Source organism: Atheta coriaria, unplaced genomic scaffold (assembly GCF_025399875.1).
Source record: "Atheta coriaria isolate IRGN ID8LTWV9N9 unplaced genomic scaffold, Caltech_Dcor_3.1 hic_scaffold_2_pilon, whole genome shotgun sequence".
NCBI classification, from domain to species: domain Eukaryota; kingdom Metazoa; phylum Arthropoda; class Insecta; order Coleoptera; family Staphylinidae; genus Dalotia; species Dalotia coriaria.
Window position 1 is genome coordinate 4231749 of NW_027045444.1, and position 21925 is coordinate 4253673.

Here is a 21925-nt window from a genome sequence, read left to right on the forward strand (position 1 = left end):
ATATACATTAAAATGTCACTAAATTTTACAAAAGTTACTAAGATTATTAAGGTCAAGTAAACAACATCCAAACACGATAGAATTTAATGAATAATCAATGAAATTGCATGCTATACACTAATTAAAACCATAGATATTAAATGTCCCATAAAACACAATCATTTTACCTAGTTTTACTTATTGTTCAAGGTGTTTTACCAAACTTGTACGCAAAACTAAAATTTTAAGGTTATAAAAACTTCTTTTATTAAAAACTTTTAAACTAACAAAGCAAATGTTTATAACAAAAGCATATTTTAGAGAATGGAGTGTCCGGAATATCCTGACGAGTCGGAATGTTGTAATTCCGGCTGTAATCCTTGCATTTTCGACGTTTATGTTGCACAACTTGAAAAATACAAAAAAAGTCAACTTGAGGGCTCAACACCCAAAGAAAACTGTCTAAAAGAGCTTAAATATGTTCCATTCAAACTGATAAACATCATAAACGACAGTTTACGCACAAATATTTACATTTTTGAGTATATTTCAGAGTTTTCCAGTGACAAGCAAGTATTTTATGAACCAGGACAACATTTATTGATCAAAAAGCAGTCAAATGTTGATCAAAGTGATTTTACAAGAGCCTACACTCCAATTCCATGGGAAAACCTCGCGGGTAATCAATTTGCTGTGCTGATAAAGCTTTATGATGATGGTGACATGTCTCAATGCATAAAAAGACTGAAAATTGGCGATGAAACAATTTGGAGGGGACCATATGGTGATTATACAATAGATTACACATTAAACTGTATATTAATGATTGCACAAGGCACAGGAATAGCTCCTTTGCTTGCAATCATTAAAAAAGTGTTGGAAAATGACGAATGTGAAACGCGAATGAAACTTATTTACTGCTGCAGGGATTTTGAGCAAATTCACTTGAGAAATGAAGTTTACAAGTTGCTAGACTACTGGAATTTCAAGTATGAACTGTTTTTAAGCGCCTCGGGGTTAGATTTAGATGAAATAAAGTATGGGGAGGTTGTAAATGCGAAAAAATTGGAAGAAAACGATTTGAAATCAATATTAGAGCAAGAAAACTGGTCTCAGGTGTTGATTTGCGGTAATGAGAAGTTTTCAAAATCGATCAAAGACGTAATTCAACAGAATTCAACTGTTTTTGTTCATACATTTTAAATTAAACACATTTATTGTTAAGTATGACGCCATTTTGTTTCATGTTGACTTTTGACAGTTTTACTGCTGTGGGTTTTCACAAGTGATGCGTTGCTTGCAATAGGGGCAAGATCCTTGTACTTTAGTGCTGTATTCCTGTAGAGATTGTTGTAGAAACTAAAAACGAGTAAAAACAAAGTAAAAGTAAAAATATTTTGTCATTTTTCATGTTGATACAGCTAATTCATGGTTAGGTGTATATTGGGAAGTATAACCTGACACTTACTTTATACAAGCAATCAGTGTGAAAACACTGATCACACGGTGAATTCGGACAGAAAACCTCTGGTAATTTACTGGAATGGCCCCGAGTGGACAAACAAATCCCACATTCACCTATCCCACACTCTTTATCAAGAGATCCACGCTCTGGAAACACTGCAACTTCTAAAAACATGAAAAATTCACACAAAAAACGCATTAATTTCAAATTCCAAGCGAATTTTACCAAAAATCTTTGTTAACTCGTCGATTACATCACCATCTTCACTCCAGGACTCAAAGTTATTATTCAAAACACTTTCTATCTGCTGTACCCTCCCAACAGGACCAAATAAACGCATTTCTGGCAAAGTCATCGGATGATTTGGATTAAAAACCATTTCAACCGATAAATTCACATCCAGAATAACCCTCCGTCTTACATCAGCTCTTGTAGGCATTTCTGGATCAACAGTCCATAAAAACTGATCAATCACATCCATAACATCAAAGAATTGCTGAAAATTCTCAACCTGCGCAACGAAAACCTCGAATAAATTAATAAGAGAATCATCGGAGGCAGATAATGTCACTGGGAGTTTACAACAACCGATTTGAAACAGTTTGCCTTGATTATAGTTGACGGTGATTGTGATTTGATGATTTCTGAACTTGCCATCGACGTAGATAATTGTAATGTGTGATAAATCACTGGCGAGTTGAACGGTTTTGAGATAGATGTGAAAGTTGACGAATTCTTGGTGTTCTTGTATTACTCTACGGTAGATATCAACTGGGACTGGTTGATGAGAAAGGTGGATGGGTTCCAGTTGTTTCTTGTAAGCATCCAAGTAATTCCAAGCATGTTTGAAGTTTTGTGAGTTTAATGCGTAGATAATCGGATCATCGGTGGGATTATGCATTAACCACGTGGAGTTTGATTGGTGTAGATGTATTTTGAAGGATTTATCCTGAAACAAACAAGAAACAAGCATAAAATCAATTTTTTTGTCAATAAATTAGTTTGGATTATGTATTGGTGTATGGTGGGTTGCCTATGTTAAAGTAGTAGGTTCAAATTACTTATAAGACTTGAAATAATGACAATCGACAGTCTTCAACGGTTTTTACTTCTTGAAAATTGCAACTCACGTTAACAAAGAGAAGTCCTTTGTATTCCCGCACAGATTGTTGCATAGGAGAGTCATGTTTACGCACAGCTTGTAAACCAGGATAATTCAGCAAGATTTCCATTTTCGTTGCACCTGTGAATTGAAACAAAGGGTAAGTAATAAACAAACACAGTTTATTTAAAATCTCTGCATGACACGATATTACCGGTGCCACAACACTCAAAGACAATGTTTTTGAGGTTAGGAACACACTCTGCGCAATAACCGCTCCCACTTCTTAAATTTCATGCAAAAATTTTCAGTTTTTTATTAATAACTCAACAAATAAACGCGATTCACTGAAAATTCTTTCAATATTACCCTCAGAATTTAATCACGCATTCATATGAATATACTCCGGATGTATATTCATTATATTTCATTAGTTATGAACAAAAACACGAAACTGCGCATAAAAGTTGCAATTTTTACTGAAATTACGCATAACTCTTGATATTTTCACGAAATACAAATAATTTCCGCATTGTTTGATACATAATTAAATCCCGAACAAAAGGTGAAACATCACCATCGCTGGCATTATTAGTTTTCGAGTAATAACTGAAAAACGAAAAAAATAAAAATATTCACTCTGCGTTGCATCGTATGCACATTGCACACATCACCCCACCCCATACCATACCATACCATTCATAGTAGTGCCTCTTTGTGCAGGCACATAAAACGCAGTGGGTTGTCCGTCCCTTCTCCTGCATCACTCACCCCACTGTCTGTTGTGCACGCACACGCACAGCAGCCATTGCGTCTCGTCTAGCCTAGACCAATCACGCGGCACGCACACAACACCACACCGCCATGTTTTTTTTTTAATTTTTCTGTTTCATGTTCACACGCTGCACCAGTTCAAACTCGCCTATATCCGAGCCCCTAAGTTGTGAGAGTACGCTTAGCATCACAAATTAGGGTCTCAGGGAACAGGCAAATTAAGCCCATTCAATGCAATAATGTTGGTTGTCTAGCGCGCATGACCGGGAAAGTTAGCAGGATGTACAGTACTCCCAGAAACGGTGTAATGCTTACTATACAACCTACTACCTCAACCAGGCACCGCCGAAAACTTCCGGTACGCCATCTGCTGCAAGTGGTAAGAGTATTATACCTAGTACATCCATGATGGTGAGTTACTCCCAAGCAGGTGGTTCCGATACAGACGAACTTGCGACGGATTGTCAATGACACACAAGTTCGGATGTACGGGTTCCGCCTGCAGGGAAAATTTTTTCTTCTAAAATTTAATATAAAAAAAATCAAACATAAAATTAATATGTGTTCATATAAAATCTAGGGAAGTGGGTAGTATTGGAGTATACAATACGAAATAAATCTGTATTGGTATTGTGTGGTATGGTGTGGAATGGAGGACGACGCGAAATATTTCGGGTTCAGCGGCCGCGCGAATTTCGGTGCCAGTGTGTGCATCGTCAGCTGATACAAGATGGCGACAAGAGAGCCGAAGCGGCGTGCGAGAGAGCAGCGAGAGAAAAAAACACAGCACACACGCACGCACAGGGCGATGAGAGGTTAACCTTGAAATTCGCACACAGCGGCGTGCATCTTTGCTCCAAATTCGGTTCGTTGCACCCCGCGGGACACACACAGGTTACGCGTTACGAAACCCGCAAAAAACCCGCACAGGGTTCATGGTTGACTGACCGAATTAATATATAATACTAAACCTAAAGTTACATTTTTTTAATTTTATTTCTTTATTTTTGCAGTGTAAGAAAGAGTGAGATATGCAGATGCAGATAGTGTGATGTGTGTTGCGGCGTCAAGGGCGTTCGTGCACTTTGTGTATGCACAGTGTGCACATTGCGGGAACGCGCCAGACGCAACGTTGCCACATCACCGCGCTCGCTGCCTGCCTGCCTGCCGCTGCCGGGCGCATTGCGTGTGTGTGTGTGCAAAAACACACTCGACGATCGCGCGCTTGTTTTTTCCACACGCCGTGTGCGCCGATTGTTGGCTAGGTCATTGCTAGACCAGCGCGCCAGCAGCCAATACCACGTGTCCTTCGCGGAGGGGGGCTCCGGGTGCGATGCGTGATTATTAACGGTACACTACACATCAAAAGCACTCACAATACACATTCACACACACATTTACACTCGCATAAAATAAAAAATTCGCAACCCTTTCATTCATGTATATTTTTATATTTTTAGATGACGGTGTTATCTTAGGTTAGTTATATACAACTGATAAGATTACCATTAGCATTACCATTTACGGAGTTGTCGCCAAGTATTAATATTAATATTAAATTAAATATTCACATGATGCTGATGTAGTGATGAGTGAGTATTAATTAATTGCGAGTGAAAGGTATGCGTGTGATTGGATTACAAAAGCACTCACCGCATAGCATCGAAGAAGTGGAGAGGAAGTTTGTTGATTGTTGCTCGCGGATGATGCAACAGGCCGCCGCTGATGGTGCATCATGTATGTCGGCATGGCGACACGCAGCCGCTGCCGGTGCAGCAGCAGCAGCAGCAGCAGCAGCAGCAGCACTACCGGTGGCGGCAAGTTGTTATGGCAATGGCCCAGGCGCCCAGGGGCTCAGGTGGCGGCGAGGGCTGAAGATGAAGGCCCTTTTAGAAATCACGCGAGACTGGCCATGCGGACAAAGACATGCGGTGGAGGTATGCGTGGTATGCAAGAGATTTCAAGTGTATTCACGCGATTCACGATGGGAATTATCTGGGTGGAAATATGCGAGATTTTGATTTATTTTGGTTTTTTGGGTGTAATTTTGATGGTGGTGATGTTAGGGGATTGATAATGGGTGGTTTTATAAAGGATGAAATTCTGCGTTTGGGGATGTTTTGATTTTTTGTGTGGGTGGTTTAGTTTGAGAGTAATTAATTAATTACCGAGCGTGTAAATTATGTGAAGAGTAAAGATGGTATGAATGCGATGATTATTGTTATAAAATATGCGATAAAACAAAAACTATTAGGAATATTAACAAAATTCTTTCATTGGCTTACTTGGCACTAAATTATCTTTCAATTTACTAAATTTTAGATAAAATTATTAATTAATTCTATTAATTAAGGCGTAAATTAAGCGATTTTACGAGACATTTACGTTTTTTCCTAATTATTTCTTTATTAAAACAAGTATTTTTTATTTAACAACATTTTTAGATGCCTAATATATCCCTGAGTTAATTTACTAACAAATCCCGGTATAGATTTTTTAGTTTTTTGCTAAACCGCGAAAATTATGCTTAAAAACGCGTAAAACGTTTAAAAATTTATCGTTTTTTCGTTTTTCTTTTTTTAATAACTCATAAACTATAATAAATTTTCCGAGGTTTCCTTTAGAAATAGATTTACTTATAGTTCATCTTAAAGAAATAAGAATATTTATTTTATTACCTAATGTAGGTACACATCCAGTCGACGAAAATGTTTAAGTTTAATTTAAGTTTTATTCCTGCGTCGAAACTAAATTGCGAGATAAGAGTGAATAATACTTGTGATATGATTCATGAATTATCATCCATCGTGATTGTGTTGTGTAGATTGCTACACATAATGGTGTTGCGAATTATTTACGCCGGCATGGCGTGGAAAATCATCTTACCGAAAACTATGTTAATTTTTTAAAATTAATTAGTAATTAATCAAATGGATTATTAAAATATTATTATCATGTGATGCGGAATTATATTTTCTACGAGTATAAACAAAAATAACATGAATAATACTATTAGTTATTAAAGTATTACGAAAAAACAGTGAAAAATTTTTTTTTTGTGAAAAACACAAATTTAAGCGGTGATTTTTTTCGGTTTTTAATTAATTATTCGGAAACTGTTGCTGCCACATTAATAATTTCTTCAGAATTCATTTAGTGGTTAATTGTGTATCTTATGAACTTGAAAAAACAAAGATTGATAAATTATTGCATATTTTACAGCATAAAAACGAAATTATTTTGTAAAATTCACGTAAAATCTTCATTTTTATGAATAAATTGTTGCTATTAACGAAAATCCTAATAATTTTAACATAGGTAGATGCAGAATTAAACTGTCGACAAAATGTTCTTTAAATAATTAGTTTATCTTGTTTAGTTACTGAATTATCAACAAAAAACCTACGAAAAACGCTTACGGAACATACAGCATTATCACACCGAAATTAACACCGTTTTTAATTAATAACTAAAGAACCAAAGACAATATAAACATTTTCTCTTCACAATCTACTCTACTCTTAAATTCTACATCAACCCCTACAAAAATATCTCAAATTAAATAAATAATTAAAAAGTTACAGCTAAAAACTAAAACTTATGAATTTTACGTATAACTTTTAATCTAAAACTTTAATATCAACAATTTTGACATTATTAGAAAGGTAATAAATAGTATAATAAAATTCAGTCAAAATAATAAGTATATCGCAATTAATTTCGAAGTAATTAACAAAAAACTAATATCTTATAGGATTACCTCTCTTCTGTTGGCCTAAGCACACTGTATGCAGTCATACGCGTTGTAATGCCGGCGTGCGTGCGTCGGCCATCTTAACCGGCACCAAGATTGTCCCCGAAAGCCCACAGAAACCAACTTTTAACATCATTTAAACAAACTCACACACAAAACACTTTTAACTAACCAATCAAACACAAAACACACAAAAATATTAAAATCACACCAAAAAAACTTTCAAACAAAACAAAAAACTCAAAAAACTCATTAATCAATACAACCAATTATAAAACTATTATATTAAAACAGGTACTTAAATGAAAGAAAGTTACTCTCGGCGAAAACTAACTTCTTGAACTGAATCAAACTGCGTCTATTGGCGAATATCACCCAACATTCACTTCACTTCACGCCGGGTTTGTGCCGTGTGCATCGTTTGCAATCGTCTGCGTCCACCGCTCGCGTTGCACATGCACCGACGCCGACCGACCGCACTCGAATGCATCTCCACGCCGATCGCACCCGACACCAACCGAAACCCCAACACACACATAGAGTAAGCCTGAGCAGGGGAAGTATCAGTCAGAGCGAGACACACACACTGCACGCTGATGTGAGGGGTGTAGGCCTCGAGCGGGAGGGCGGAGCGAATGGGGGGCACAGGGTCACACCTTTTCAGCGAGCGAACACACCACCACACAACTTGCAACGTTCAACGACCCAGACCGAGACCTACGCACTGTGTATACACGCAGATATTAATAGCCGCAATAATACAACCCTGAGATGCAGATAAAAACGCAAAAATTTTTGCAAATTTTTAATTTTAGACAAGTTATGCAACCCTAGGTGATTGTATGCATCGTGGGGTGCGTGTCGCACGGAGGGTCACCGCACAAGGGGCGGAGTAACGCGAGTGAATTGAAATTCTAGACGAAGTTGCAATGACTTACATCTGCTCCTTTGTTCTGTCAAAAAATGACATCAATGACACACAAGATATTAAAACACATGCAGAGTTGTGATCTGCATATATGGTTGCCGATAATCAATTAAGAGATGTATTAATAACACACTCTGTTGTGGTGTATGTGCAGTTGCAGAGCATGAATGTGAATAATAGAAAGTTCGAGGTTGGAAAATGCACCGCTGCTGCCCTCGGCGGCCATCTTGCATCCACAATGCAAGCAGTCACTACACCAGCACACAAATTACAATCAAATTCACTCACATCGAATTACAGCAATATTACACATCAGGTAACCAGTGATATTATTATTATTAATCTCAATCAACACTATTAATATGTAGTGATTGTGTAGTTTTATTGTATTTGCAGTTGCACTGATAGTAAACTTGACACTGACATTTTACCAACCGGCGCACGGATTGATGTAGGTACTCGTAGTGTATAATGTGTTGTCTACTCATCAACACAACTTGAATGATCAGGTATTGTGTGGAGATTGGATGAGTTTGAATGATTGAGGGATGCCATTTTTGATTTCAGTGCGGGTTGATGGTGTGGTCGTGTGGCGGACGTGGACCTGTAGACGCGAACGCGGACGCGACTGCGACTCAACTGCGGCGCTGCGACGTCGGGCGGCTTGCACAAAATGCACTCGAGATGGTGTGAGTTGGGTGGCGGTGCATGTGTATGTGCAATGTCAGTGTAATGCATATTGCCAATGCCAACAAAGCCAACCAACAAGCAATAAGTAAAGTATACACACATCACAAATGAAAAAAAAATTAATTTTATTAAATATTAATCAAAAAAAGAAGAAAATGAATAAATTTCTGCATTTTAGGTGAGGTGAGAAACATTTTGTCCTTGACGAGACCTAGGTTTAGGCATGTTTGATTGCGCGCCGACGGCGTCTGGAGCACCGTCTAGACTGCGGGCGGGTTGGAAAGGAAAAGGAAGAGGAAGATGCGCGCCCCTGATCAATACGCCGCTCGACGCGCACACATACCCACTGGTATCACAAGAGCAAGCGAGCGCAAAGAAGGAAGAAGCGGGACGTGCGCGTTGCACACCCGAGTGTCGCAGGTCATTGCCACCGCACCACGGAGAGCCCCAACTGGAGAAACTCAGCGCGTACTCCCGACCGGTTCGCACACACACACGCACACACAGCAACACACAATCATACAATAAGGGTAGGTAAGCAACCAAACAACCATCAAAAGAATAAAGAAAGAAGCATTCTTATTTGGTTGAGCATATTTTTCAAACGCGCCAAGATTTTTATGTTATGACGTAACTGGTCCGTCGAGATGCAACTGTGACGTTGGTATAAATTATATTAGGGTGCAAATCAGGGTGCATGTTATACAAGGGGTTTGTTCAAAGGGGCGGAGTGTAAAAATGGCGGACACAAAGCGCGATTTTCATTTTTGCGTCTGGTGCGATTTTTACCCGAGGTGGAAACAGGTAAATTTTTCCGAATTGTGGATGGATTTAGAGGGTATTCAATTGGCATGGAGGGCTAGCCGGGTGGAAAATGAGATTTATGCGATACTCGGTGGGAATAACGAACGAAATTAACGGAAATTTCTGATTTTTATTCAGTTACTTACGTTTTTTTCAGTTTAAATCCGTTTGGTTATCACAAATCCGCTGTACGCATGGTTGTCACGCTGTCAAACATTCACACGCACACACTGATAAGTTTTTTAGCTCAAAAAGTCACAATAACCAATTTTTTTCATTGAAAAACCAAGAAATTTACACTTTTTTGAGTTTATTTTATGTTTTTTATTGTTTTTATTAATTTTATTGAGTTTTCCAGGTGTTATTCACTTGGAAAATGTTTTTGCGTGCTTTTGGAACTTTGTTTCGGTGGTTTTTGTTTATAAAACGTGTAAAAAATCAAGATGAGTGCGCGAGTTCGCGAAAAAATTGGCACACACAATGTCGGTGACAAAAATATAACGTTTTGCTAACGCGGGCGACATCTATACACCATAACCTTTACTTATATTACTCATATATAATCGTGTATTGTGCTTTTACTGTATGCAACCCAATATACACCAATGTTATGTCAGTGGTGGTTTTGATGTCATTTTTGATGTTTATCGTTGTTTTTTGATTAATATCTCGAGTAATAATCGTGTGTATGGCTTATAGGTCAACAAATGTTATACTTTTATTGGTTTTGCAATCAAATGTGTAATAATAATTCAATTTCCTTTGTTTTTACGAGAATATCTAAGTAACGATGAGTTCAATGTCAAATTTTTCATTTTGCTTCGTTTTAAAACTCATTTTTAAGTTTTTAAATATAATATACATTATTTATATATTTATATTTATATATATATATATATATATCTTCATTTGTTTCTTTTACTAATATTAAAGTGCGTAAAATGTGTAAAAATGCCAACTGTTAGGTTTCGCTTTTTTTTTTGTTTTGTTTTGTTATTCTTCTTGGTTTCCATTTGCACTTTTGTTCATTCGCATCTCTCCACCATCTTGAGAACACTATAGCTAGATTAGTTAGGTATGAAATAAATTAATAAACTTTGAAAAACGTATCAACAAACGATAAAACTCTGCGAGCGACACAAGAAATATAACGAGAGTACGACTCTGACTAGCGGCGGCGCAATCAAATAAAAACACAATAGACAAAATGGCGGCGATTTCGTTTACAAAATGTCGCAGGTCGCTTAATGCTTGCGGTGTCTGGTGGTGGTAGTACTGGTGGTGGTGGTGGGTAATAAAAGAAAGAAAATCGGTAATAAATAATATAAATAGTAGCGCGACAGACTAGAATGGGCGTTACGCGGGCGTGCCGCTCGTGTCTTCCCCCTCCACGCAGCGTCGTCATAGATGCGCCGAGACTTTGCCGTCCTGTTCGTAGAATAGCACGTAGGCTTCACCGCTCACCACACTTTTCGACGATATCGACGACACCCTAAAGAAAAACATTCATTTAAGGTTAGAGATGGATAAACATAACCTAACAGAACAAAAATATCGGTATTAACCGTGATTTATTTATAAAAAATACTGGATGGTGTAAAATACCGGTATTTTTTATTAGTTGATGTTTCAAATACCGGTATTAGCGGTATACCGATATTTTTTTCAATAATTTTAAAAATAACCGGTATTTTTTAACGGCAAATTTTGAAAATACCGGTATTTTTTTATTGCAAATCTTAAAAATACCGGTATTTATATTAATTAATTTTAAAAAACCGGTATACCGGTATTTTCTAAAAAAAAAAACGGTTTTCGGTATACCGAAAATTTTTAATGGCTATTTTACAAAATACCGGTATTTTTATTATTTAATCTTTTAAAATACCGGTATACCGGTTTACCTCAAAACAAAAAAATACCGGTTTTCTCTTTGAACTTACCTTGAATCATTATATTCATGCCATGAACCAGAATATGGATGCCGACAGTAGGCCGTGTAATGGCCGCTGTAGGTTGTCCCGCTGTGATTGGACACAGCGTACAGATTATACCGACATTGGAGGTTAGACGACTCCGAAGCGTAGCCGCTCATGTCTAAGCCCTCGAAAGGAAAGTCCACCGTCACGGATAATTTGCCACGGAAGCGCTCAGTCGGCGAGAAACGCTTCAAATCTACGAAAAAAACAAAAAATTAACCTCAAAAACACACATAACCTACAAAAACACTTACGTATAACCAATATTTTGGGAAATTTATGAATCGTAAACGATTTTGTACACTTCCGACGTTCTTTACACTTGGAGCACGTCTGAAATTAATGTTTTAGGTTAGAATTGTGTAATTTACATAATTTGAGGTTAAGTTGGTAGAACTTACTGGTTTCTCATCACCATCAAGTGTTTCCTCGCGTGTGAATGCATCCAGACACTGCGCCAAGCGAATGGCGCCGGTTTTCTGCGGTATGGGCAACGAGAGATCCCAGAAGGGATCAAAGGTCACCGAACAATGGCCGCAATGCGTGCATTTGAGCGTCGACTTGAACTGCCCCACAAACAAATCGACTATTTTCGAATTATCGCGTCGTAAATACCTCTGCCAAGACTCTGTCGCCTTCTCCGTATCACTAACCAACAAAAAACACACAAAATTAGGTTATGTTTAACTAAAAAGGTTATTTTTATAGGTTATACCTTAGTTTATCATCAATTTCGGTATGTATTGGCGTCGGTTTACTCGTGACGCGATTCACATCCTCATGCAACCCTTCGAGCAGATACCGCAGGAACTCCTGCGCGTCCTGCTGCGAATACCCCATGAACCGCGGCGCAAAGCGCTGAATCTGACTCTTGAGCGCGACGGTATTCACCACACGATCGGTGCAGTCCTCGCTCCACAGCTCCTTCATCACCTGCGCGAATGCCTTGATCAATGCGCCCTTCATCGACGACAGCGTGGTGTTAATATCGGCCGTGTAGCCGTCCTTCTTGACGTATTCCAGCAGAGGGCGCGTGTTGCTCAGGCACTGCACCACCGAGTTCATGAAGCACGTGTTGCCTATGTTCTTCAATCCGTTGAGTCCCATCTGCTTGACGGGCGAGGCGCGATCGTACGCCGCCGTGGTGATTGGCGTCGCCGACCCCGACGAGGCAGACTCGCACGAAGCGCCGCCGGCTGCACGCGCACCATCGCGCTCCAGAGAATTCCGCCCCGATGAGGAGCCGCCAAGCGCGCCGCCGCCGTTGCTAGCGATCGGCGACCGGTTCAATCTTGGTGAGGTACAACTGTTAACATCCTAAAACACAAAACACAAAATTTAGAGGTTAGATTAGTTTAATTCAAACAACAAAAAAAAACACACTATAAAGTTATTATTATACTCGGTGGTGGTATGAGTGTAATAACAATGATTGAATTTCAGTTTGCGGCCATCAAGCAGCCCGACCACGAACGCAAACAGCACCACGAGCAGCAGCGACACCCACAGCGGATACACCACGTACGCCATCAGTGTTGTGACGTAGTATGACGTCATCAACGCCGCCATTCTGCGCGCACACACCGGATGACTATGGTGATCGCCGCACGGGCGATACCCGAATGAAGCCAAAAATACACACCGCGCCAAACACGTGGCTGGCGCTCCAACAAAATGGCCACAACACTCATCAGAATGAGACCGTGATAAAAATAGCATAGCGTCGCGACGCGCCAGGTTCTCATCCACCGCCTCGCAACAAGTTCAAACCAACGTAGGTAAATTTAAACCAAACACACATCATAACACACACGTAGGTAAATTAATCATATTAGTATTAAATATTTTCACATTTTAGGTTATGTGACTTACGAATGTGTAGGCAGGCGTACGATTGTGATATTCTTGTTGCCGGACGGACATGTCATGCGTCTTCGACAAGATGGCGGACAATTTACGGGCGGCAACGTAACAGACCAGCGTTTATTTACCAACTGAGCATGCAGCAGAATGCGTTTTTGGCAAACGACAACAAACGCGCGCGTGCAACGAGATTCAAGTCACGCAGCCGCCATTTTGTGATATACACACACACGTCGAATTTATATGCGTGAGAGATATTCTGACGTTTGTGACGCGTAGAATGACTCACCTTGTTGGATTTTTTCGCTAGTTTGACACAATCGCCATTTTCCTGAGTTGTTTTAATGCCGTTTGTTGTTGTTGCAGATGATAGCGATGCTTTCTCATGGTCATCATGGCGGCCATTGAGTGTGACACTCTTTGTTTTTGTCGGTGATGCGGATTTCTTCGGTGGCGTGAGGTTAGATTCAGGTTTCGCACCGCCCCCGGCCAATCGCCGGCCTACTGTACCACCACCAGTGTTTACACGTGTTTGTGTATGTGTGGCACTCGTGGACGATGATGTACCGGCGGCGGCGGTGGTGGTGGTGGTGGTGGCGACGCAGCGTCGTTCAAACTTCCTCGTCATCTCGAGCACCGACACGCCACCTACTGTCGCCGTCGCAGGTCGGTTGCCATTGTCGTCGTCATCGTCGCTAGTGTCGGCGTGCGCACGCATATTGTCCACATCCGTCGCGGGATGATTAGTCGTGTTAGTTGTCACACTGCAGTTGAGGTTAGGCTCGGCGTGTTGTTGGTTTACCTTGTATGCGCTGCGCGTGGCCGATGAGTCACGATTGCGTATCACGGCCGGCACGTAATTGGAGGCGGAGTATTTATTGCGTAGATCAGCGATGGAATCCGCTACGGATAGACTCGACGAGCGTGACGTAGGTAGTGGGAGGTCACAGGCGGTGCTCAGACTCCGCCTCACGGGCGAATCGAGGATGGTATCACGACGGACGCTTGGCTCACGTGTGGATTCCTCGCGGAAACGTGATGTATAACCGTCTTCTGTTATACTACCAGCTCTGCAATGTTGTTGATATTTATGTTTTAGGTTATGTTGTGGGCGGGGTTGGTGTGGTTTTGCTTACCTTGAGTAATAGCTGCGTCCGCTGGAGTCGGCGTAGGAGCGTGTTGAGTAGCGCTCGCTGGCGTAGGAGGTGATGCGCGGCGAGACGTAGCTGGCGCCACCTCCGTAGCCGTATCGGCCGCCCTCCAGCGAGGTACCGTAGCCGCCCCCCGAGCGATACGTGCCTGTCAGACCCGAGGACGCCGTGCTGCGGTGCGGGGACAACACAGGCATATTTTATTCCAGGTGCCGCGCGCTACGGAGCGGCTGATCTCTTCTTCACACTGGACATAACCTACAAGCACACAAGCAGGCAACACACTGTACACATCACACTACTGTCGCATTACTAGTACAAAATAAAATTATTTTTCGGCTGCTGCACACTGCTGCTGATGCTGCAGGAATAACGCCGGCGGTTAAAAATAACCAGGCCGCAAGCAGGGAGCTATTTCGTATTTTTAGAAAAGTGCGTCGCGCCGCATTCCCACACACACGCGATTCACGCGTGCAATTTGATGCCTCTGTAGGTGAAACAAGGCCAAGGACCGCCACGAATTAATAAATTGATCGAATTTTTATCCTCCTGCTGCGTGCAGGTGAGCGCGTGAATAAAAAAACTCCGGCAAGGTCAGAGGCGAAGTGGAGCAGAGCAGCACGCGCGCACTGTGTCACTCGACGACGCGCACACACACTCACACACACGCCAGCAGGAGAATTAATAATTGGCGAGCGAAACGCACCTTTTTCTCTCCGGTTAATTAATCCCAATTCGTGGCGCGATGAATAGATGAGGTGTTGGTTACTGGTTTCTTGCGGTTGGAGGGCGGGTGGTGGTCGGGTGGGCACTACGCGTGTATTGTTCTCCTCTGCGTACGGCAGGAATTCAGGAGCGGAGGCGACGCTCGCTTGCACTGCGGAGCGCTCGCGCCGACGTCGCCATGTTCGTCATCGACGTGCGTGCGCACTCCCTTCCACACACACTCGCGCGCGCCGTGCCTGCAGTGTGACCTTAACGCACGTATTATGGATTACGTAATGTCCTGCACGCCTTCTTTTGGTGGCAGTCGCGTAGCAGTACGTTTGAATTTACGCGCGGTGCGCCTAATGGGTAGGCAACCCAAAATACACCAATGTCAAATATTTACACGTGATTTACACAATACACAAACTAAAACAACAATAATTTAATAATAATAAGATAATTGCATGTGAATACAATATAGAGTGTTATTTAGCGTTAATTTAATTGTTATTAACACTTTGTTGATGACAATTGCAATCGTTTATTGTATAAAACGCTAATTTTGACATTCTGAAGATTTTGACAGCGAAATTTACAAATTGTCATCGCGTACAACATTTAAACATATCTTGCCTAATTTCCAGAATGGTGTATAATCATTTCGCGGCAGAACATTAACATTTTGGATCATTTGAACAAAAATTCATTGTGTACGAATCAAATCACGTACACACACCACGCCATCTCTACGTTTTGCTCCGAGGCAAGCACCATTCGATCTCTCCCTGACGTCTCGTGCGTCGGCACGAAATCATCGCCCAAATTAAATTCGCTTTTATTCATATGAACACTCCAGATATCACTATCAATTAAATTCGCAACGTGTAAATTAAACATCAGTACTTAAACACTTATCACCGCGTGCGAAGGTGAAATGGGCACCGTGCATGCAAAAGTAAGTATTGTGTAACATTCTAACCTCAAAATCAGTGTTTTGACTCCTATAAAACTAAAAATTTTTATGTTAAAAAGGAAGGACAGGCTGCAAGTCACCTGCCCAAGGCAGATATCAACTATGAGGAGTGTCAGGAGACCAAACAACTACCATTAACTGTACCAGTATGTATAAAACTGAATTTTTATCAACAAAATAACCTAAATTAAATGTAATTAAATGTAATTAAATGTTCAGGCAAGAGTTGATAGGATTCATGTGGAAGGCCTGGGGCGCACAAAAAACGACATTGTCGAGTCGGTCGTTAAGGATATCTTCACAGCAGAGACGTTTGAAGATGTGCTCTTCAAGACACACAAAGCCAGGATGAAGCTGGATCAGCTGAATCTGTTTAGGAACATTGCAGTGCACATTGACATCAGCAGAGGGCGCAAGGCGACGCCGGATGGTCTGGAGGTTACGTTTCAGGTGAAAGAGTTGCGCCGGCTTGTAGGTGGCGTTACCACCGAGATCGGCAACAACAACGAAGGCTCATTGGTGGTTGGCTTGAAGGCGCCCAATATGGCGGGGCGCGGTGAACGCGTCCAAGCAGATTACAGGTTTAAAACATGAAAAATTAACTTTAAAACATCTAAAAACATTGATTATTTAGTTACGGATCAAAATGCACCAACAATTTCAACGTGGCGTTCATTAAGCCGTTGATAGGCGGAAGGAATCCTGTATTATCGGCATCTGTCTATCAGCGGCACAGCGAATGGCCGACATCTGGGTTTAAACTGCGCGAGCGTGGACTGGTGCTTGATTTCGGCATTAATTCATTTCCACTTGTAAGTTTTATTTAATTTTAAAACACATCAAACACTAACATGAAAATATTTATGTTTTTAGGTTAAACACAACTTTCAATACGACGCAAGTATACGCGACTTGGGCGTATTTAGTCGTAACTCATCGTTTGACATTCGTGAAGAGTCGGGTGCTACGTTAAAATCGGCATTACGTCACATCTTGTCATCGGATCTACGCGACGAAGCCATTTTCCCAACATGCGGTTCACTCTTTCAATTCACCACGGAATTAGCCGGTTTGGGTGGTAATGTTGGTTTTGTAAAGAATGAACTGTATCTACAAAGCAACTATTCGATAATCGATGATTTTGTAAGTCTTTGCATATTTTTCGTGTATAACTGGTTGCCTAACATAGATTTACATATGCAGGTATTGCAAACCACAATGGCCGCCGGTCTGATGAAATCAATCAGCGACGATAAACAAATCAGCGTGTGCGATATGTTCCACCTCGGTGGGCCGTTATCCTTGCGCGGGTTCAAATCACGCGGCATTGGGCCGAAATCCGGCGAAGATGCGCTCGGCTCGCTGTGTTACTTCTCCGGCGGGCTGCATTTGTACACACCGCTGCCATTCAGGCCCGGCAGAGGGGGTTTCGGCGAGTTATTTCGCACACATTTATTCGTTAACTATGGAAATGTCGCTGACCCAAACAAAGGTATAAAAATACATCAAAATATCACTATATTAATATTGAAATATTGAAATATTTCAGATGAACCAATTGTGGATCAATTACGAAACAATATGCGTGTGTCTTCCGGTGTGGGTGTTGCCGTCCGGCTTGGACAGATGGCGCGCGTCGAAGTCAACTATTGTTTCCCGCTGCGGTCGGAGCAGGACGATCGCGTCAATCCCGGCGTCCAATTTGGCATCGGCGTGCAGTTCATATGATAAACAGCTCACCCAGCCCCACACATATACACTCGCTGTGTGGGCGTGTAGCTGTAGCCTAGTCACAAATCAGATTGCTCGCTCCGAGTGCTAGTTTATTACAATTCAAAAAACACTCTACTGCCTCGTATTTGATTCGATATTGCAGCGTCAATATTGATTGCGGTTGGGTCTCTTGATGCATTTAGCGTAACATCCCGTACGAATGTAATGTTGTTGTGTTTGACCTTGAGAAATGAATTATTCTGTGAAGATGTGTCGGGCAGGTGTTATTAACTCCACCAGAGTTCCTCGAGCGTCGAGTAGGTGTAGGTGAAGAGGACGGTGATGAAGATGACGCAGCTTATCCACAGCACCGAGATCAGGAGGGATCCTTGAAAGCCCTTGAAATTATGGTTTTAGTGTGATTTTGAGGTTAGAATTGAGGATTACGGGTAACAGTGTGACGTCCAGCTTGTCGCCGGAGATTAGGTCAAGGGCGTCGTACTCCATTGTCTTGTAGTTCATTTTATTTTAGTTGAAATTGTTTTCGGATGCATTTTTACTGGAATTTTGCGTTTGACAGACGGAAATGGATGGTAGATGTCAGATGTCATGTGTTTTGAGGTTATTTGCTGCCAAAATAACGCGTGATTCGTGTTTGTATGTATTTTAATGGAATTTTGCGTTTGATTGTCGGAAAGTGACGTCAGATGTCACTTGTCATGTGTTTTGAGGTTATTTTCTGTCCAAATATCGCGTAATTCATGTTTACAAGTGTTTTAGTGGTGTTTTACTTGAATTTCGAGTTTGACAGACGGAAATGGGCGGTATATGTCACATGTCATGTGTTTTGAGGTTATTTCCGGTCAAAATAACGCGTAATTCAAGTTTATATGTATTTTAATAGAATTTTGGGTTTGATTGACAGAAATTGACGTCAGATGTCATATGTCTCATATTTTGAGGTTATTTTCTGTAAAAATAACGTGTAATTCATGTTTACACGTGTTTTACTTGATTTTTGCGTTTGAATGACTGAAATTGACGCCATTTTGCATATGTCATGTGTTTTGAGGTTATTTCCTGTCAAAATAACTCATAATTCATCTTTATTTGTATTTATTTATTGTTTTTAAGACTTTTAGTAAAGCGCTTCGCGTTTTGGACGTGTTTTACCAACGAAACTAATACGTCCTTCAAGCCCAGTAGTGACAGGACTCACTTTTGACAGATACTCAGCCAAAACGTCCATATCCAACGGTCCAATCACAAGATCCTTAAGATTATCGCGGATTACGTTATAGCCGTCACCCCCGGCGACGACAAATGAAGGTACAATTATTTTATAATCCTTCAAAGGATCAAAAGGCTCATAGACAGGTTTGGGACAATCTGCGCAGAGTAATTGCAGGTCTACAACGCGATGGTATTCAGGCTGGGATAAATCATAGACAACTTTGAAACCGGAAAGTTGTAGCAGTTGGACGTTGGCTTGAATGTCCCGGAAGCGGGTTGGCAAGGCGGTCTGTTCCAGGAAAGCTTTTATATGGGTTCCTTGCAACGTGCCAACGTCGAAAGTGTTTGCGAATGGTTGACTAGTGATTAAATCGTTGTATGTGATGTCTAGAAACAAAAATATGGGGAATTAAGTTGGTATTTTGTGAAATTTTTGATTAAAATTACTTCCTACGGGGATGGAAGCACGTATTCCACCGGAATTCATTATGGCGAGTGAGGCATAGGCCCAGGAATCACCACGGGCGCGTTCTTTATACTAAAAAGTTTAAATATTAACAATTATTTATGTTTTTAAACGTAATATTTGAAGTTAATAGTTAGAGGCTGACGTGTTGTAATACCAACTTCTGATTGGTTGAATACTAAGTTGATGGGATCATATATGTAATTTTGATTGCATACATTGCCACTAACACAATGTAAATGATACATATTTACGTATCACTTTCAAATTTCGCGCGTAATTCTACACGTTTGCTTCTATATTAACTGCAACCCAACTTACAGCAAAAACCATGGCGTCCGTAAGGAAATTACCGAAGTTACACTCTTCAAATCGACAAGTTTCAGCCTCCAGGTGCACATCTGTAGATCCCAGCAGTTTACTACCAGCTGCTTCTACTGCTTCCTGCCAGGGTTTCATCAATTCCACAATCTTTGCATCTAAAAACCCCCAAAACATCAAAACCACAGCAATACCAAGGTAAAACTGAAAAAATACTTTTCGGTAAACTCGGCGCCATGAAAATCGGTTGTCCATCCCATGATACCGCCTCACCATTCGCCCCAATCACCAATTTCAACCTTCCTAAATACCTAGTATAACAAGCTGCCTGAACAACCGGCACCATCTGCCCATCAAGATCCCTCTTAATCACAGTCGGATAAGTTCCTTCCGGTTTCGTGCCATCTTCTCCTGTTCCATTATTCAAAAACGTATGCGAATGCCCGCCGACAATCAACGAAATCTTCTCAGTAGACTCCTTCGCTATCTTCATATCAATAAAATACCCAGCGTGTGAGAGTACAATGGCGGTGAAGATGTCTTCCTCTCTGACGAGTCGATCAACTTCCGCGTTGACACTAGCGACCTCATCGAAGAAACCCAAGTCGCCAGTGTTGGAGATTTCCGGTGTGCTTGTCAACGCCACGCCGACAATCGCGATCTTTTTACCTTCCACTTCGAAAACTAATGATTTCTTGTATAATCCTTGGATTTCCGGGACTAGGGTGTCGTTTAGGTTGCATACCAACGCAGGGGCTTTGATTGCTTTCAGAAACGGGATGAGACCGTCGACTTTATCGTCAAATTCATGATTTCCGATTGTCTAAAAAGACAAAAACTTATGAATTATTAAATTTACGTAGATTTTAAAAGGAATTACGTATGCTTTAATTGGTAACATGTTCATGAAGTATTGTGTGACGTTCCACTTGAAGAGAGAATACCAAAGAGTGCCTTGGAAGTTGTCCCCGGCGTTCAGTAAGATTGGGTTGGTGTCTGAGTCCATTATATTCATTATAGATTCGTACATGCGTGCAATTCCTCCGTGGCAGACATTTCCTGGCTTGCAAACGCCGGAAGTCGGGTTTTGTTCGTCAAATCTACAAAAAAAAACATGAATAAGTCATAGTATATTAAGTTTAAGGAAGTAAAATGATAGAAAACAATCGTTTTTATGATATTCTGTGTCATTTTATGGCTTTTTTTATTGTTTTATTGAATTATTTGCTAATTTTGCAACATTTTTACGCGTTGAAATCATTTTCGGTCGCCATTAAACTATACTCACTGATTTATTCATAGAGGGCGCTGCGGTGCAGTTATTCAGAGTAAATCGAAATAAAATTACTTTACCTTGGTTTTTTTATAGTAAATTCGTTCTCACGATTAATTTAATAACTCTAACGTTATAGTTCTGTCTAAAACTATTAAAATAATAGTTTATGAAGCTTGTAACACCATTTTTAATAACTTTTTACGTAAAAAAACGAACATACCTTGCATGAAAATCATTAAAATGAACAATTGTCAGTTCCAAATCACTTTGAGAAGTAGTTTTGCCGCCCTCCTTGCTTGGTAAAGCCACTACGGCATAACCAAGCACACAGCACACAATTATTGTTAATAAATTCATTTTACTTCAAGCCAAACACATGAGCAAACAGTAACTATCGCAATAGTTTGCACAGATCTACTGATTTTTAACTTGTAGCGCGATTAATTTTATTTACACTTGAAAAAGCCTTGAACCCTCCTCCGAAATCACTAAGCGTGCAATTGGCAAGAATTTTATTTGGAAATCAATTGAGTATTTCATATCGGACGGATGCAATGTGATTGAAAGCTTGATTGATTGATTGATTAGCGAGATTTAACGAAGCGAGTGATATTGATTGGATAAATTGATAAGGAATCTAGAAATCTATTGATTGTGTGCTTTATTTGTAACAAAAGATAAAATACTATTATTTGACAACTTGTATTTTAAGTTTCTACGTGATTTAACAAGAAAATGAATATAAA

At 40.6% G+C, this 21925-nt stretch overlaps 5 protein-coding genes and 1 long non-coding RNA gene across 17 annotated transcripts; 3 read left to right on the forward strand and 3 right to left on the reverse strand.

Moving 5' to 3' along the window:
- The first annotated feature begins 32 nt into the window (after positions 1 to 32).
- LOC135803234 (NADH-cytochrome b5 reductase-like) lies at positions 33 to 1372 on the forward strand. The gene is made up of 2 exons (XM_065316829.1): positions 33 to 228; positions 301 to 1372. Exon 2 carries the CDS (start codon positions 304 to 306, stop codon positions 1180 to 1182), a length of 879 nt encoding a protein of 292 aa, XP_065172901.1. The 5' UTR covers positions 33 to 228; positions 301 to 303; the 3' UTR covers positions 1183 to 1372.
- On the reverse strand, positions 1177 to 10087 carry LOC135803233 (E3 ubiquitin-protein ligase FANCL). 9 transcript variants are annotated; one of them, XM_065316822.1, is made up of 6 exons: positions 8013 to 8145; positions 4974 to 5191; positions 2575 to 2687; positions 1670 to 2393; positions 1448 to 1608; positions 1177 to 1338 (listed from the first exon to the last, which is right to left on the reverse strand). In XM_065316822.1, exons 2-6 carry the CDS (start codon positions 4981 to 4983, stop codon positions 1243 to 1245), a joined length of 1104 nt encoding a protein of 367 aa, XP_065172894.1. In that variant the 5' UTR covers positions 4984 to 5191; positions 8013 to 8145; the 3' UTR covers positions 1177 to 1242. The 9 variants fall into 9 exon arrangements, with proteins under 9 accessions (XP_065172894.1, XP_065172895.1, XP_065172898.1 ...); XM_065316823.1 differs by lacking the exon at positions 8013 to 8145 and adding an exon at positions 7081 to 7669; XM_065316826.1 differs by lacking the exons at positions 4974 to 5191; positions 8013 to 8145 and adding an exon at positions 9643 to 10087.
- LOC135803235 (uncharacterized) lies at positions 8176 to 10118 on the forward strand. 2 transcript variants are annotated; one of them, XR_010550771.1, is made up of 4 exons: positions 8176 to 8318; positions 8399 to 8511; positions 8570 to 8777; positions 8871 to 10118. It is a non-coding gene; the product is annotated as an uncharacterized lncRNA (long non-coding RNA). The 2 variants fall into 2 exon arrangements; XR_010550770.1 differs by having other exon boundaries at positions 8218 to 8318; positions 8382 to 8511.
- A 71-nt stretch (positions 10119 to 10189) lies between these two features.
- On the reverse strand, positions 10190 to 15425 carry LOC135803229 (ubiquitin carboxyl-terminal hydrolase 2-like). 3 transcript variants are annotated; one of them, XM_065316815.1, is made up of 8 exons: positions 15196 to 15425; positions 14475 to 14747; positions 13628 to 14408; positions 12191 to 12792; positions 11877 to 12123; positions 11730 to 11808; positions 11440 to 11671; positions 10190 to 10988 (listed from the first exon to the last, which is right to left on the reverse strand). In XM_065316815.1, the coding sequence occupies exons 2-8, from the start codon at positions 14684 to 14686 to the stop codon at positions 10898 to 10900; spliced, it is 2244 nt and encodes a 747-aa protein (XP_065172887.1). In that variant the 5' UTR covers positions 14687 to 14747; positions 15196 to 15425; the 3' UTR covers positions 10190 to 10897. The 3 variants fall into 3 exon arrangements, with proteins under 3 accessions (XP_065172887.1, XP_065172888.1, XP_065172889.1); XM_065316816.1 differs by having other exon boundaries at positions 14475 to 14976; XM_065316817.1 differs by having other exon boundaries at positions 14141 to 14408; positions 15196 to 15421.
- Positions 15426 to 15766: 341 nt separating this feature from the next.
- LOC135803231 (sorting and assembly machinery component 50 homolog) lies at positions 15767 to 18150 on the forward strand. Its single transcript, XM_065316819.1, has 7 exons — positions 15767 to 16152; positions 16230 to 16316; positions 16390 to 16751; positions 16805 to 16982; positions 17044 to 17313; positions 17374 to 17662; positions 17720 to 18150. Exons 1-7 carry the CDS (start codon positions 16132 to 16134, stop codon positions 17896 to 17898), a joined length of 1386 nt encoding a protein of 461 aa, XP_065172891.1. The 5' UTR covers positions 15767 to 16131; the 3' UTR covers positions 17899 to 18150.
- An 832-nt stretch (positions 18151 to 18982) lies between these two features.
- Positions 18983 to 21695, reverse strand: LOC135803230 (apyrase-like). The gene is made up of 6 exons (XM_065316818.1): positions 21400 to 21695; positions 20784 to 21003; positions 20120 to 20726; positions 19904 to 20061; positions 19564 to 19654; positions 18983 to 19503 (listed from the first exon to the last, which is right to left on the reverse strand). The coding sequence occupies exons 1-6, from the start codon at positions 21534 to 21536 to the stop codon at positions 19022 to 19024; spliced, it is 1695 nt and encodes a 564-aa protein (XP_065172890.1). The 5' UTR covers positions 21537 to 21695; the 3' UTR covers positions 18983 to 19021.
- Positions 21696 to 21925: the final 230 nt, after the last annotated feature.